The following is a 17,697-nucleotide window of genomic DNA, read 5'->3' as shown; positions in this document are numbered from 1 at the left end:
CGCTCACATTTACTGAGGGGACGCAAACGCATCACGCTCACATTTACTGAGGGGACACAAACGCATCACGCTCACATTTACTGAGGGGACACAAACGCATCACGCTCACATGAACTAATATTCCATCTTAAAGCTTCATGCCGTGAATAACGGTGTGATGAAGCTGAGCTCAGGTGAAATCAGCAACAGAAATCAAGTAAAATATCTAAAGTGGCGCAACAGTGACACCTGCTGTCCGTTCAGCAGTACTGCATCTCTTTTGTTGTTGGATTTCTTAAATTTTGTGACCATTGTTCGTCTTCGCTGTTCCTCAGGGGTTTCCAAACTGAACCCAGTGAAGATAAACAACAAAAGGACAAAATACCCAAATTTTGTCCTTAAAATTTGGGGATTTTAAGGACAAAAATGAATGTGACAATATTCCTTCATATTGATTTTAAAACTTATTCCATTGCCAGATTATTTCAAAACATTTTTCCCCACTGGTGAAATAATCTGTCAAAGGAACTGGAACCTTTTCATCAACATTAAGGGACTACTGATTTAAGATAAGTTTATTTATATTTCTGAAAAGGTAATTGTAAGTTAGTTTTATTTTAAAGATATTGAGATATTTGCACCAGAAACTAGATCAAAAATACTTGGTAATATTTTGTGTTTTTGCAGTGTAGTATACAGTTTTCTGGTTTTAGTTTTTTAATGCAAACCTGGCAACAGGAAGTTGCTCTTGCTGAATTAAAGCTGATATTTGTCGTTCTACTTACTACAAAAATAAGATGAAACCTGGTTTAGAAATAAGAATTAATTTTAGTTGTTTTTTTCCTTTCTGAGAAAAAACTAATCAAACGGCTCCATTGCAGAAATGTGATTGGGCCACAACACAGCAGTGGTTCTGATGGGAAGCCCAGAGGAGGTGCAGCTCTGACTCACCACGATGACCTCCTTGTTGTCCCTGAAGACGGTGTGGCTGTTGACCATGCTAACGATGGCCACGCCCAGGTTGCACCTGATGCCGAACGAGATGCAGAAGCCAATCCCGGACAGGATGGCGATGATGTAGCGGCGGGGCAGGCCGAAGCAGGTGCAGTCCACCACCGGCATCTCCTTCTCCTGCACCAGCTCCGGCCGGCCCTCCGCCGACAGCTCGATGGTTTCGCCATTTTCCTGCTTCTTCTCTAGCGCCCTGCAGCAACGAGAGACGTTTCCTTCATACGGCAACAAAACGTAGAACTCCACATTTCAGCTGCAGGAAATTTATAGAATCGCCTCTGTTAGAACAACAGAGTCCAGATTTTAATGTTCTGCTAACGCGCTAACAGCAGAGCTAATTGTTAGCGGTTTTGCTAACCTTGAAAATGCTTAGCGTACTTAGCTTCCCTCAATTCAGAGGTGAGCAGATTTCCAGAAAGTACACTCGAGTAAAAGAAGAACTATTTATTTTTACTCAGCAGAAAAAGCAGAAATGGTTCAGGAGTAAGAAAGTATTTGGTAAAAAGTCTGAGTAACTGATCAGTTGAGTAACTGATCAAATTATCAATCATTTAAAAATGACATCATCAGACGGACCGAAATATAAAGTTAAGAGGAAATTTTGGTATTTTAACAACCAGAAAAAAATTAATTCATAAGTAACAAACATAACAAAATGAGGCAAAAAATTATTTTTCCAAATCAGCTTCAATAAAAACTTCAGAAACTTGGACAGAAGCTGCAGGCGAGTCTGGTGGTTAAAACATGTTTGGTTTTCATTCAGTGGGAAGAAAACCCAGAAGTTTCACTCAAGAAAGAAAAAAAATACTTCATAATGAAATTACTCGAGTAAAAGTAAAAAGTTCAGTGTAGTAAAAATACTCCGAAAAGGACTTTTTTGTTTTTTTATAAAAAGCTACTTAAATAAATGTAACCGAGTAAATATAATTAGCTGCTACCCGACTCTGCCCAAATTATTTTCTAAAGTGATAATTTACTCGGCTGTTTTCTAAACTTTCAATTGAATAAAGTTGAATGTAACTATAGCAACAGTTAGCTAAACATTCTCCATCTTGGATTTTATCAAACAGTAAAACAAACACCAGCCCAAATTTTACTAAAACTTCTGATTTTATAAGAAACTGAAAAAAAGACTATTTACCATATTATTAGAATTTAACCAAAGTAACTCAAGGAAGTTAAATTTTACTTGGAGTTAAACATTTAACATTAAGGCTTTTATTTTGAAGTGACTTTAGGCCACTTATGCAGCACTTCCTTTTCCTCTCCTCTTTTTCTCTCTTTTAAAATAACTTTATAACAAACAACAAAATAAGACCTGCACAGTTCAGAACAAGATATAAACATAAATAAAGTATCTAACAGAGGAAGAAAGAAAAAATTGGAATAAACATAAAAGGAAATGTTAATTTTGGGATTCATCTCAGAAATTTCCTACAAAAACCCTCAAAAATGTACGAGTTTGAAAAGTGATGAAAAAACATGCTAGAAAAAAATCCCACTAATTTTGAGATTAATCTCAGAAATACATTTGGCAGTAATTTTGTTTTGGCAGAAATGTTTTAATTTTTTTAATCTATAATGACTCCAACATGTCAGATTAAATTATAATTCCAAGATGAAAACTGGAGCTTCGGGCTGCAGTCTGATATAACCCGAATTGAAGTTAGCACTTTAGCATTAGCTTCCGCTAAGCACTGTGTTGGTGTAGCACTTTAACGTTAGCGTTGCTAATGTTCATGACTAGTGCTTCAGGGGTAGCGTAGCTAGCGCTTTGTTAGCCACGCCCACCACTGTCTTCCAGAGAATCTGATGTTTTCCCAGCATGCAGCGTTTATCTGCTGGCTGCTTAGAAACCGTCTGGACGCCAGATGTTTTCTGTCAGGCTGAGTGGATATTCTGAGCCTCACCAGGGAAACACCAGCGTTTGTTTCTTACTTCTCCTGGAGGTGTTGATATATTTTGGTTTTTGCTTTGCACACATTTATCTCCTGACAGAACCGGCTCCTAACGCCAGAGAAGGTGTTGGTAACTGCAGAGTTTAACACCAACATGTTTCTCCTCTTCTTCACGTTTCCTGAGAAGCTCTGACCTTTTTCTGCCTCCCGTCTGAAAAACATCAAATATGTATCCAAGGAGCCATAAATGAACCATGACATGTGAAACACTGAGCAGAAACCTCTTCATATCACTTCCAATATGAACAACAAACTGTGGCATGAAAACGATTTTACTTGCAATTTTTTTGCTTTTTTAATGTTTCAGATCAACTAATTTTAACACCAGATACACCAGAAAGGAAAAATCTGTTTAAAAATCATCATTTTATTTATAAAGTGGCCTGGCATTGTGTGAAAAAGTAACCACGCCGTAAAACTGGTAATTGGTTGTTCCACATTAAACGTGCAGTAATAGTGACTAATTAGTTTTTATTGGACTCTTTCAGGAAATGATGTCCAAACATCAGGGACAAAATCGATACGTTGAAAGTGCAGAGGGGCCGCAAAAATATTTTAAAACTACGTTTTTCTGCCTTTTTTAAAGTTTATCAGCTCAATAACAAACTAAAGTAACATTTTATATTATTGTAGATACAAACATAAAAAGGTTTTACGTGACGTTTTGGGTGGATTATCTGTTTTGCCTCTCAGTAAAACTGGGTCGATGTTTGTGGTTCTAGTTACTAGACGACTGTAGTAAAGTCATTAATAGACAGGAATTTGTATTTTCGGCCATTTTGTTCTCCCGTTTCCTCACTTGAGGACCTGTAATCACCCTCCCCAGCTCTAACCGCTCTCTCAGTTAGCCTGCTCTTTGTCAGATCCTCCACTTGATGCCTCCAGCTGGAGCCTTCAGGTTCCTGTTTTCATTTAGTTTTAGATTTTCCCCTGATCTCTAGTTTTCATTTTAAAGATTTTTATGTTCCACTGACAACAGTGACGGCCCCAAAAGGGGGAGCAGAGGGGGCCACGGCCCCTACGTGAAAAATGTCTCTCTCCCAAGAGAAACATGTTCTTGTCATAGAAAGGCATCATCTTCAATAAAGACAAAAAAATAAATAAAACCCAATGCATGAATAAATGAATTAATAAAATATCACCTTTTGTTTTTTAGTTTTGTCCCTTGAAAGTTGAAGATTTTCTGGGGTGCCTCTGTATCTCTGTTATTTCTCTTGGTTCCATCTTTGTGTTCAAAAATTAATTATTTTTATCAACTATATACGAGTCATTTTCTGTTCCATTTAATCAAAGTTATCCACCTGATTTATTTTGGAGTCAAATACATTGAATAATTTCTTTGTTTATTCCTAGCTAAATATTTTTGAGGCCTGCATTTTGTTTTACGCTCTAATGGCTGAAGGCGTCTGTCATGATGCTGGTTTTAGTTTTTCTGTCTGAAGACGCTGTAAAAACGAAATGTCATATCTTTTCAATCAACTCATGAAACAGGGAGAAATAAAAGCCTTGCAATCATAATGCAGAGTTACTTTGAGTGTGCTTAAAGGTTGCAACAATCCTCAGCGGTGATGAAGTATTGATGATTCTCCATGTTAAATTATTAATAGGCCATCTCTGGCTCACTCGGTCTATTTTTGTCCGGGCGGGTCCCTCTTCCTCCTTCCTGCCTCCTCCTCATCTTCACCCGGCTTTACCACCAACAATCCACAGAGCATCTCTCTCTCCAACAATCACTTCCTGGTCTGTTTCCACCACAAATATTCACCTTATTGTCATATTACTTCACATTTTTCTGCCTCTATCAAACAGACCATCAGTTACAGTGAAACATTGTAATGTAGAAGAAAATAAAACCAGGTAATAATATTCTTAAATAAATTTAACTTCTATCTGCTCTCAGCTTGCCTGGGTCAGCACTTTTCGTTTGAAGCATTAGTCTGAATCAATAATAAACGATGCCATAAACAAACTGTTATTTTGCATAAAGTGCAGAACTTTTAGGACACTTAGTAAATGTGCAAATTTCTGACTGAACTACATAATTTTATGCCTCATTTTATTAATTTGTTACATGTTGGATTCATATTTAAAAATGAAATATCAGATTAAATCTGATTTCCAATTTTAGTTGATTTGGGTTTTTCTCGCTTTCTTTTGTTATTACAAATGACAGAAAATATTTTTTTTAAAAATGCTTTTATTTTAATCAACCCATCTGGGACTCTACCTGAATTTAAAAAAACCATTAAAAATAAAAACTGTTTTAAAAAAAACATTTTAACTGTTTTAGGACAATGGTTAAGCAGTGGTTACTAAATAATCACAATTCTATTCATATTTTTAACTTAACTTTTAAATGAACAGTTTTAGCATTTTTTTGTATCATTTAGATTTGTTTTTATTTGGATTTTTTATGATCAAGTTTAACTGTAAATTACACAAATTTTATCTATACAATAAAAACTGTCTAATCATAGATGACTTATGTTGTCATTCATGTTCATTTTATTTTTTTCTTCATCTCTTCCATCAACCTGGTAGGAAACTACAGATGAAAATTAGCCTCTGGCAAAACCTGACATGTTTATGTGATGTATTCATGTTGATTGAAAAATAAATAAACCAAATTAAATAAATACACGCTGGAAAACAAAATGGCGGATCACTTCGGCGGCTGAAATCACTCTGAAACAAGGAAGTGAAAAAGAAATCCATATTTTCCGAAGATTATAAAACAGAAAATTTTGTTAATCAATAAAATCACTTTGAAACAATTTCCTTCCCTTTCACAATTATCACACAGCACAACATAAATCGCCAATAAAATATTCGCAGTTTGAGAGAACAGACCTTCAATGTGTTTGGATATTTTCTCCTAGGCGCCATATTTGTTAGCATGAAGCTAATCTGCGGTGACTGTTCATCGCTGACCTTTCAGGAAAATCCGCTGTAATCCCTGAAAGCCACCTGACCTGCTGGATGTCACACCTGAAGAACGGAGCCCGAGCTGCGCAGTTCTGCCGTTCAGACCCGAACCAGAACCAGAACCGAGAATCAGGGTCAGAGGCGATGACGCTAAAGACAGCAGAACCACTTCCGGTGCAGGTTGGTTCAAACATCCGGAGGTACCAAAGTAGCGTCGCTACTTCAACATGTTTTACTCAAATATAAAACTTATCCGTCCAATAAATTACTCAAGAGTAAAGAAAGTATTTGGTAAAAACTCAAACACTTAGTAGGCTTAACTGATCAAAATTAAATACTTAAAAATTGCGTCATTAAACAGACCGAAATATAAAGTTATGTGGAAGGTTGAGTATTTTAACACAAAAATGAAAACAATCGATACAAATGGCAAAATAAGAAAATCAGGCAAAAGAAACTTTTTTACAAATCAGTTTCTTTCAAAATAAAACTAACAGAAGCTGCAGGTGTGTGTGTGTGTGACTGTTTGGTGATTCTTTGGTTAAAACAAGACAAATATTCATTCAGTGAAGTTTTTCACAGTAGGCATCTAGAAATTTTACTTGAGTAAAAGTAATGATTATTTATAGTATAGTTTTTACTTTACTGTTAAATCATTATTGGAATTTTATTACTTCATAATAAAATTACTTGAGTAAAAGTAAAACGTACAACGTAGTAAAATTACTCCTAAAAGTTTTGTTTTTTTCCCAAAACGTTACTCATGTATAAATGTAACTGAGTAAATGTGACTAGTTACTGTACTCCGAGTTGGATGATCAGTTTTGAATCATTGACACAGAGCGACGCCTGGCGGGATTTGGTCCAAACCAGGAAGTCCCAACCGGACCGCCTGACCAGCAGCCTCCCACGCGCGTTACGCGGCGCACCTGGGCGCACGTGCGCCGGGCGGAAGTGACTGCTTACAGCCTGCTGCCGTTTAATGGAGAGGACTAATCCCGGTAGTTGGGCGTCCCGCGGAGGGAGGGGCCGTCGGGAGAGAGAGATCGGCCCAGGTGTACATCCTGCGGGGATTTACGCAGGCCGACAGCTTGGAGAGGAGAGGCTATTTCTGGAGAGGATTTAAGAGTTGAGACGCTGCATCAAATCCCAGGAGGGAGAAAGGCGAGTCCATCGATAACCTCCATGCGCTCAGATTCCTGAAAATGCTCCGGACTTCTCCCCTTTACCCCTACACTGTAAAAAATGACCCCGGAGTTTACATTAAAACGATGTAGAATCACAGCAGAAAACTATCATAATGTGAATGTTTTTGGGAGGAAATGAGAAAAGCCATTAATAAAATTACAAAACGTTCTTTAGTTATTCTGAAGTCTGGCGTATGTTTTTTCTCTTTATTTCTCCCTCTCTTTCCCAATACAAATATCAGTGGCCCTAGATTAATCAAAACAAAGAATATTACAGAAAAACAAAACAAATGAAAATCAGTCAGTAACTGGAATTTTTAAAAAAATAAGATACCTCTGTTAGTCTGTAATGTTTGTTTTGTATGCACTAGTTGGTGTATAAATTTACAATTAAAAAAATAAACACTTGTGCCCCCAAAATAGATAAATATTTTAAACAAGATGTTTGTTTTCACAGCAACAATTTGAATCTAATTTATTTCTGAAAGCTACAAATGGTGGTAAAAATAAAACAGGAAAATATTGTAATAGTCATAACAAAACAATTCTGTTAATGTTTCATTCAAATACCAGAAAAACTTTTTAAAATACTAAACATTCATGTCACTTTGTGCTGTAGCTTTTACACAAAATTAAAACTTATTTCTGTAGATTTAACAGATGATTGATGTAATTCAGCTGTGACTTCAATCACTGAAACTTCTTGCATATTTTTAGTGCCGTTGAAACGTCTAATTTTCACAGGAAGCAACATTTTTTACAGTGCAAGTGTTGAGGTTTTTACAGAGAAGTCCCTTTAGCCTTTTATGACTCCGTGTCAGATTTCTGCTGCCTTTAGTCATAATCTGTCATTAAATCTGCAGCACAATCCCTGAAGTTTATGTATTAATCCAAACCTAAACATTCTGAGTTTTAACTGAAATATGATCAATTTGTGTGATAAACCTGCAGTCATTGCTTTATGCCGCTACGGCATAAAGCAGCAGAAATTGATCCAAAAAAATCGATCCAACGTTTCATCTTTCCCTGAAAGGACATTTCTGCCTGCGATGAAACCAGATTCTGTTCCTGGAGCCCAGGAAGAGGCGGCGGCTAATTTTACTCCAACCTGCAGATTGGAGCTTCAGTTTGGGTTTCAACGCTCAGAATGGACCAGAAAGTTCTGGAGTCGCAGCATAAATGCAGATGTGTCAGATAATCCAGGCCTGAGGACATCCTGATCTCCTTCACTGCTCTCATCGGTCAGACCAGAGGCAAAGCACAGTTTGAGAGATTGGATTCAGTCAGACGAGCACAAGTTTGACCAAAGGTGACAAATTAAAGGTAATAATTACAAATCTGAGTTGGGAAAATCATGAAACATTACACTGAAAAAAAAAAGAGAACGGCGCTCCAACTAAAAAAAAAAAATATATAATTTTTTGCATGTCAAACTTAATTTACGTTTCTTTAACACGACAACTTAATAAACGCAAGATATTTACTAGGATAACCTTAATTTGATTATTTGCAACAAATCAAGTTGGATCTCCTGCCTTTTTTTTGTTTTAAAGGTTACAAAACACAAATGCATCAAAAAGCAGCTAAAATGTATCAATACCAGAACAGGAAAGGATAAATAAATCTCTGAATGAAAGTTTTCAGAACAAATATGGAAATTAAATATAAAAAATATTAAAAAAAAAAAAAAACAAAGTAGAAAGTTAGTCACTCTGGCTAAATTCGTCATATTTACACGATGAATTAATGTTGATTAATATTCATAGTTACCTTTATGAAAATAATAAAATGCTCTAAATTACCTCTTTAACCCAGCTACTTGTTTAACAGAAATGTAAAATCCTGTAGAGGAGAACTGGGCGCCCCCAGGTAATACTCCGCCCAGGGCCGCCGCCACATCGGACCGGCCCTGCGGCGGATCGCGATAACTTCGGTTTTCGCCTTATGTATCAGTTTTAGGCATTCAGAGGATCGACCTACCCGTAAATCTTCCCCAGAGTCTTCGCTGCCACAGCTTTGAACCTGTCCGGCCGGATCTCCATCCTCACGGTCCGGTCCGGTTCCGAGCGCACAGCCGCCTTCTCCGCTTCCTTAAAAAAATCCGCTTCTATTCACCTGATCATCAGATTCCTTCAAGTTCCCAAATCTGAGGCAGCTGTCCCGGGATTTTCTGGTTTCTAATAATCATAAATACATTTCCAGCCGAACTTTTGCTTCCGTATCCACACGAACTTGTTTTAATGAGGTTTGGGTCCGCGGCGGTTCCCTTCCAGGGAACTTTGGGGAGGATTCATGGCCAGGCGGCGTCTGTGGCCGCGGTGCTGAAGCAGATTACAGCTGCCTGCGCGCTAATCTCCAGCAGTGAGTAGTGGAGGAGAGCATGTCACTTCCTCCCGGCGCTCCGGCTTTTTTCAGCCGAGCCGGGCTATTCTGGGCGCGCAGCGGCCGTGAATGGAGGGAGTGGACCCGGACCGGGGCACGCAGGACTCACCGGGCGGGAACTGCGGGATGCTCTCCGGAAGGTTTGCGCTTTTTATGCGTCCAAGAATCAACTTTAAACTGCGTTAAAACGCATGACGTGAAGTGTTTACTACAACTTTATTATTTATATAAATCACAAATTGGCAGAGTTGGGTAGTAACTATATTTACTTGATTAACCTTTTTGAAAAAAAATTACTTTTAGGAGTATTTTACGTTGTACTTTTCACTTTTACGTGAGTAATTTTATTCTGAAGTATTTCTTCTCTTACTTGAGTAAATCTGGATTTAATTACACTGAATGAAAATCAAACATGTTTTAACCAAAACTCACCAGACAGACACTCTGTCATGATGTGGTTTGTTGTGGTGAGGATAGGGACGCAGGCAGACCCAGGTTGAAGGTGAAGATGAAGAGTTAAATGGTGATAATCCAGGTAAACAGAGCAACAGCACGAAGAACATCAGACGGCACAAGGAATCCAGGTAACACTTGACGTGTTACCTGGATTCCGACGAGAGACAAGGACAACAGGTGGGTTTAAATACACACGGGGTAATCAAGGGGATGAGACACACCTGGGAAACAATCAACGGGGAGGACAGAGACTGAACACAGAAAATCTCAAAAATAAACAGAAACACGGATCGTGACACACGCAGCTGCAGATTCTGTTAAAGTTTCATCAGTTTTTTATTGAAACTGATTTGAAACATTTTCTTTTTGCTGATTTTGTTATTTTGCTATTTTTATAAATTATTCTAATTTTGGTCCTTAAAATATTAAAATCTCCACTTTATAACTTTATATTTTGGTCCGTCTGATGATGTAATTTGTCAATATTAAATGATTCATTATTTGATCAGTAAACTTTGTACCAAATGCTTTTTTTAATTCTTGGACGGCTACATTTTACTTTTAGTTAAGTAAAATTATCTAATTGTTAGAATTTGTTTCTATGACGACATAATAAAATTACTGTGTGCATATAAAAAAGGAGTACATTTCCAGCAAAAATCTCAAACATTTTAGGATTATTCTCAGAAATTTTCCAGAAAAAAAAATCTGAGCTCCAAAAGGGAAAGAACTGCAAAAAAACCTCATAAATTTCAGTTTAATTTAATAGAAAAAAATTGTAGAACAAAATGGAAATATCTAAATTTGAAAAGTCGAATAATTGCTAGAAAAATCTCAGAATTTTCTAGACAAAACCTTTTCTTAGTTTGAAAAGTAAAAAAATTGTTCATCTCAAACATAGGAGTGTTAAATGTTATCTTTCAATGATTATCTTCTTAAAGGGCCAGTGTCATGCGTTTTCCAGACACATAGTGTCATTTTGTAGCACAGCCAGTAAATATGTGACCTTCAGTTGTTATAAAAATGCTGAAAATATCAAATATGACCTGATTTATTAATTGGGCGTCTGTCTTCTTACTTCTGCTCTTCCTGAAGCTCCTCCTCCAGGAAGTCGTCCCAACATGGCTCCTCTATTAACCCTTTAACGTTTTTTCCAGCGTTGCTCTGAGCAGCAGCTCCTACAATGAGCTGTTTGCTAATTTCTGCTGGCTAGTCTGAAGGAGCTGAATGGGGGAGAAGCTGCGCCTTGGAGGCGGGGCTAGGTCCAAATAGGCTCTTTGGACAGCTGAATGGTTGCCATGGAGATGAAAGGATTTGTCAAACATGAAGGAATCAAAGCAACACTGCAGGGAAAAACATGAAAACATTATGGGAAGATAAAAAAGTAGATTTTTGATGATTCTGCCACTTTAAAAATAAACTGTAAATAGTTCCAGCTCCTCCAGTCCAAAAACGGTTTGGTTAACTGGTTTCTTCCCAGTTTGGATCAAGTTGACTCATCAACTATTTAAACAAAAGTATCAAAATAATTTATGACTTTTAGCAATCAGATAAAAAAGAGATTTATTTAAAATATTTGTTCAAACAGCTAAAAAATCCAGGATTATAGAAATCAGTTTCCCTTTAAGGCGCCGTTGGTCTGAACCTGCAGCTTCGTGGCCACAGGTGGTTTAATCTGAGAGAAAATGACCTTTAATGGCTCCAGAATGAAAACCGTCTTCAACAAAAACAACATTAAACTTCAGGCTCAGCTTACCTGGGGCTTTCATATTTCTGATTTATCCATTTTATTTCCTGGAACGAAGTCATGAGAGACTGAATTCCCAGACTGACGGAAAACGATAAACCACAGCAACGGTTCGTTTGAGGCTTTTATTTCCTACTGAGCAGGAAACTGCTGATTTTACATAAACTGACAAAACTTCTCACATTGGAGCTGGTGGAGAGGGGTCAGAGGTCACTGGGGTCGTGGTTCATACAGCTAGGGATGGACAGAGAATGAAATAGAAAGCACAGCCGTATGGAGCTAAAACAGAGCCATAAAGTTTGTTCAAAAGTAAAAATAATTACAACCCAAAAAACTTGAAACTAAAACAAAAATTGAGACTAAAAATAATAAATTATTATTGTGACACAAACATAATTAAGGAAATGAAAAAAAAATGAAAGTGAAAAACTAAAGAAGAAAATTAAAATTGAAAAAGATTTGAAACAGAAAAATAATTTGAAACTGAAAAAAATGTTTAAAACTGAAATAGGAAGTTCAAAACTACTTTTCAGATCCAAGTTTTTCAATTTCAGATCTTTTTTTTAGCTAAATTTTTTTTTCTTTGAACAAACTATTGGACCCTATTGGAGCTCCATACAGCGGCCTGTGCAGCCTGTGCAGCTTGTGCAGCTTGTGCTTCAGATGCAGCTCTTCTCCAGATCCTGAGCCGATATGGTTCTCAGGGAGCGTGAGGAGAGGAAGAGCGGCGGGAACGGCATGGCGGCTGGAGGCGGCGACAGGCTGGGCGCCATGGAGATGATGGATGGCGTGTCCGCCAGCGAACCGTAGCCCGATTTCTGCAAACTCATGGAGGACGAGTCAGCAGCGGGGCCGTGGAAAAACCCGGGAGCGTCCAGGGCGTCTGCGGTGCCCTCTGCAGGCGGGAGGTCAGAAAATCAGCTGAAAGTCTACGACAATAGTCTTAATATTAACAGACAAACTTTGCGATAATACAACATAAAAATCATAATAATACCACAAGAAAACTTGCAATAATGAGCAAATAAAGTTCAACAAGAATAAAGTAATAACACAACAAAAAGTCACATAACAGAATAAAGTTGTAATAATTTGAGAATGAGGTCATAATATTACCAGAACAAAGTTTAAAAAGTTGCAATATGAGAATGAAGCTGTAATACAAAAATAAATTAATCATAACAAAGACTTTCTGTTAGAATAAAGTTCTAATAATGCGAGAATAAAATTGTACAAAAATAAAGTTAAAAAAAAATTCTGATAAAAGTCATTATAATGTACAAATAAAGTACAAATTTATTCCCATCATTTTAGTCCCATAATTTAATCTTTTTCTTAGCCTGGCCCTGTAACGCTCCATCATATTTTAAACAGGGAAACAAGTTTAGAAAAATTAAAAATGTTAATTTTTCTAAACTTGTGTGGATCGGGGCCCAAACCTGTCTCCTGCCCCGGGCCCCAGATCCTCCTGAACCGACCCTGGACGGGATGACTCGGTTCTGATTGGAGGAACAACAAAGGAAAAGCAAATGTGACAGAAGCAGGAGAGTTTTGCTCAGGCAGACCTGGGTCGTCCTGCAGCTGCGCGTGCAGGTACTGCTGTTTGGTGTAGAAGTTGTTGTAGATGCAGTAAACTGCAGCCATCAGAGCGACAGTCCCGACTGACGCGGCGATGAAAAGGAAAATCTTGGCGTTGTCTTTGTCTACGGGAGCATCTGGATCAGAACCAGCAGGAAAACGTTACAGCTGCAGTACGTAACTTTTATTAAAATCGTTTTCATCATGATGCCATGATAGTTTGTTAACAAAAAACACAAGCTCCTTTTCTTTTTCAATTACTGACTAGAAACAACCAATCAGAGCCAGGAGGCGGGGCTTAGCACTGTCAATCACTCTCCAACTCTCTGAGACGCCACAGCCCTTTGTAAATGCTAATGCTAGTTAGCAAAGCCACCAATGACGGATGATAAACAATTTTTCTGTAAGTTGCTTCTTTGCCATTAGCACATACAGCAGCTGGTACATGAGGATGATTGGGAGCGTTAAGCTCCTTCTCCTGGCTCTGATTGGTTGTTTTTGGTGAATTTCTGTCTCAAAACAAACTGCCAACATGGAGACATTTGATTTATAAGAGTTACTGCAGCTTTAAATCCACTGGAGCCAAAATCAGAGTCCCGGGAACTTACACGTCCTCTTAGCGTTGAGATGAGCTGCGTCGTCCTGGACGAGGAGGTCCCGGATGTGAGGAGGAGGAGGAGGAGGAGGAAGAGCCGGGCTCATCTTCCTCTCAGACTGCAGGGTGACCTGAGAGCTGCTGGGCGGAAACATCAGCAGCAGGCACAGAGCGGCAAGGCCTCCCATGGCGACCATCTGAAACACAAACAAACTCCTCCATCTTCCTCAGCCTTAAAGGGCCGGTACTGTGTGTCTTCCAGCCACATAGGGCCACTTTACTGCAGAACTAAGGTGTTATGTTACTTTCAGTTGTTATAAAAAAAACTATATATATCAAATATGATTTAGAAAAATGTTGAGCTAAATAATAAAACAAAGTGAGGCATTTTGTCTACATTTTCAGTAATAATGCAGTAAACCACTGGATTCCACACCTTTGGTCCCAGAACTGATCAGAATGGAGAACAAAAAGTTTTGTATATCAAATATGACTTAAAATAACATTTGTCTTTGTAATTATCATCTTGAAATTGGGCCTCTGTCTCTTTAAGAAGCTCCTGCTCTTCCTGAAGCTCCGTCTCCAGGAAGTCGTCCCAACATGGCTCCTCTATTAACCCTTTAACGTTTTTACCAGCGCTGCTCTCAGCAGCAGCTCCTACAATGAGCTGTTTGCTAATTTCTGCTGGCTAGTCTGAAGGAGCTGAATGGGGGAGGAGCTGCGTCTCGGAGGCGGGGCTAGGTCCACCCAGGCATTTAGCAGCTGAATGGTTACCATGGAGATGAAAGGATTTCTCTAACATTAAACAACTCCATGTTTGCTTTGATGAGGGAAAAACATTAAAACATGATGGAAAAAATCGAAATAAAGTCCATTTTAAATTATACCGCTCCTTTAATGTTTTTATGAGCTCTTAATAAAAATGTTTTAACTGTTTCTCATCTTTCTTTCATACTAAGACTAAAACTGAAGCCCAGATTTCATCCAGCAGGACTTTCTTCCCCTTACAAACATTCAGATCTCTGAAGAAAAGCCGGACGTTATTAAAAATGAGTTTTTACCTGAGTTTTAGGAACCAAGGCGCTGCTTTCCTCTGGCTGGCTGTTGTTCTTTCTGCCTTTCAGGCTGAATGAAGTGAGACTGGATCCAAGACGACTGAAATCCCCAAAGACGTCGTTATTTCTTCAGGGAATCCCGCAGAAAAGCAGCATCATGTCATGGAGACGGAGATTATTAAACGCTGATCTGCAGCACTTTGAACCAGATAAAAAATAAAGAGAAAGAACAAAATAAAGGGTCTTTGTATGAATGTGAAGGGAAGTTTATCGTCTTTAAAAAGGTGATATAAATAGTGACAATTTAATTTGAATAAAGACAATCTTTGTTTTACTTCTTCTGGTTTTAAATGAGTTTAAACCTGAAACTGAAGCAGCTAATATAGAAATCAGTTTAATGGAAAATGGACCGTAAGTTCAGCTTTCAGTTTGTAGAAATAAAAACTGCATCTGAAACCAGAACAGATTTAAAAAGCAGTTTTTAAACCAGAACAATTGTATTTGAAGGCTGCCGCTCCCCCTTGTGGTGAGTGATGAGTACAGCAACTCAAGACGGCGTTTTCTTTTATTTTCCAAGTAAAAATATTTAATAATTAAATATTAAAATGATTTTTAAAATCAATAATCATATATATGTGTGTAATATTCAAATGTTTTACCTTTTAAGTGTTTTTTCTTTAAATCTCGGCCAGAAAATTCAAACATTTTCTAAATGTAAACATTTGAATATTAAGCGATTAGTAAATTAGTCATAATGTATATTTGTGGTTTCCTTCTCTCCATCTGTTGGCTGAAAGACGTTAAAACTGTTTAAAAACTGTAGTAGATAAATATCCAAATAAAACTGAAACTAAATGAATCTACATTGTTTCACCTTTTGAACTGAAACGCAGAAACAAATTTAATTTTTCTTTCCTGACGTCAACAGAGCCGAGCGTTTCAACATCTCCTCCCCATAAAGAAATGTTCAGTCAGCTTCACGTTTCAGACCAAACTTTCCATCAGCGTTTCATTTCCTGACCTTTGACCTCAGAGTTTCTTTCCCAGGCAGATAAAGGAGCAGATTTCACACAGCAGGGAGCAGAAAGTGTTACGGTGGAGAACATGAGCAGAAACGTTTCATCAACCCCACGATCCTGCAGAAAACCCAAACCGACAGGAAAACGTCGCCAAAACTCGGATTAGACAGAAAAGGACTAAAAACCAACCAAAAACCCAGAAATGTTTAGAAATGTTCAGAAATATCTGGGGAAAAAAATTAATCCCAGAATTTGTTTTTTGAAAATCCTTGTCTGTGCTCTACAAGTCAGAAACTTACTAGAAAAACTACAACTTTTAAATTAAATGTTTATTTATAAAACAAGGATATTTTCTGAGCAACAAGTCAAAAACTAAATTTTCAGATTCACGTCAGACGTGCCAAAAGAGCTTTCAGCTTGAAATGTGTAAAATATAAAATAAAAATGAAAGGATATTTTTAAATTAATCTCAGGCATTTAAAGTTTTCAAAGTCCAGCACAGAAATGTTCAAGTTTTTTCTGCTCAACTGAAACCAAAAGAAATGCAAAAAGTTTTTCCTGGATAAATTCATCACTTCCAGCTGCAGGTCAGTTTTCTACCTTCCTTACAGATCATTTAATTTAAATCAGTGAAAAAGAAGAAAATAGAATCTGACAGGAACAAAAAGATATTGCTGCAAAAGTTTTATTACGACAAATACAGAGAAAATTCATTTTTACATTTGTTTACCAGCTGTAAAACATTAAATACCAAAAAACATTTTGTTTTGCCTTATTTATGTTGAAGGCACTTAAAATGCAGCTTTTTATGTTCATGTGACTCCAGTTTAAAACATTAAGAGTGAAAAATCACAGAATAAAAACTAAAAATCACAAAAAGCTGAAACATAAAACTAGAAACTAAAAATATCTACAAGCTCATTTAATTTAGCTTCAGTTTCTGCTTTTTACATATTTACACTGCAGACATGGACGTGGCTCAAACGACTGATTCAGTCAGCAGAACGACTTTAAATCACATCCATGTCATGAGGCTGAAACCCAAACCAGACCCAACTCTCTGAAACGGCGGCCGGTCTGGACCGGGACAGAACAGATCCTGGAACCAAAGGGCAGGAAGCACCGATTTACTAATTTCAGCCGATGCCAATAACTGATATTTATCTGGGAGATTAATAATTATTAGAACTGACTGCAGTTTTCTGGCCAATAAATGTTTGAGTCTCACCTGCTCATTCAGATGTTTTTTCTTTCTGAAAAGAATTAAATAGTGAAGTTGGTAACAGGGTCCTGACCGTTGCTGAGCGGGCGCAGGGCTGGCGGATCGCTCAGTCAGTTGTTCGGTTATGGAAGAATGAAAAAGCAGAGGTCTGGTTTCCAGACGGTAGCGGAGGTAGATGAGAGCAGAAAACATCAGCTTCACATGTAAGTTTCAGCCAAACGGCGAATGTTTTGGAGATGGAGGCTGATAGGAAATGTAAATACTTTTAGGGCTTCATGATGTATCGGCATCTACATCGGTATCGGCTTTAAGGAGTACATTCTGTTTAATGACAGATTTTAACATTAAAATTTTAACACAACTAACTGCATTTTTTCTTTTACGCCAGAGCCTTCGTCTTCACGCGCAACGCCACTTTACAGTGTCAAACGTACCGATACAAATGATATCGGTTATCGGATATAAGAGCAGGATTAATATCAGTATCAGCCTAAATATTTTATTATCTTTTCTCTGGACCAGAACCGCCGACACCATTTCAGCTGAACGTTCTGCGCCGCGTTTCTGTCAGCAACAGAATAAA

General features: G+C 37.7%; 1 protein-coding gene across 1 annotated transcript in view; it reads right to left on the bottom strand.

Moving 5' to 3' along the window:
• Positions 1 to 9,671, bottom strand: part of LOC103130491 (vesicular glutamate transporter 1-like) — an 18,364-nt gene extending 8,693 nt beyond the window's left edge. The window contains exons 1-2 of the mRNA XM_016665944.1: positions 9,041 to 9,671; positions 931 to 1,183 (exon numbers count right to left, since the gene is read on the bottom strand). Of these exons, the coding sequence (XP_016521430.1) occupies positions 931 to 1,183; positions 9,041 to 9,102 (315 nt within the window). The 5' untranslated portion in view covers positions 9,103 to 9,671. The remainder of the gene's footprint in view (positions 1 to 930; positions 1,184 to 9,040) is intronic.
• Between the last annotated feature and the right edge of the window lie 8,026 nt (positions 9,672 to 17,697).

Source organism: Poecilia formosa, unplaced genomic scaffold (genome assembly GCF_000485575.1).
Source record: "Poecilia formosa unplaced genomic scaffold, Poecilia_formosa-5.1.2 Scaffold639, whole genome shotgun sequence".
Taxonomy (NCBI): Eukaryota; Metazoa; Chordata; class Actinopteri; order Cyprinodontiformes; family Poeciliidae; genus Poecilia; species Poecilia formosa.
Note: the sequence above shows the minus strand (reverse complement) of the source record. Positions and strands in the feature narration are given on the sequence as shown.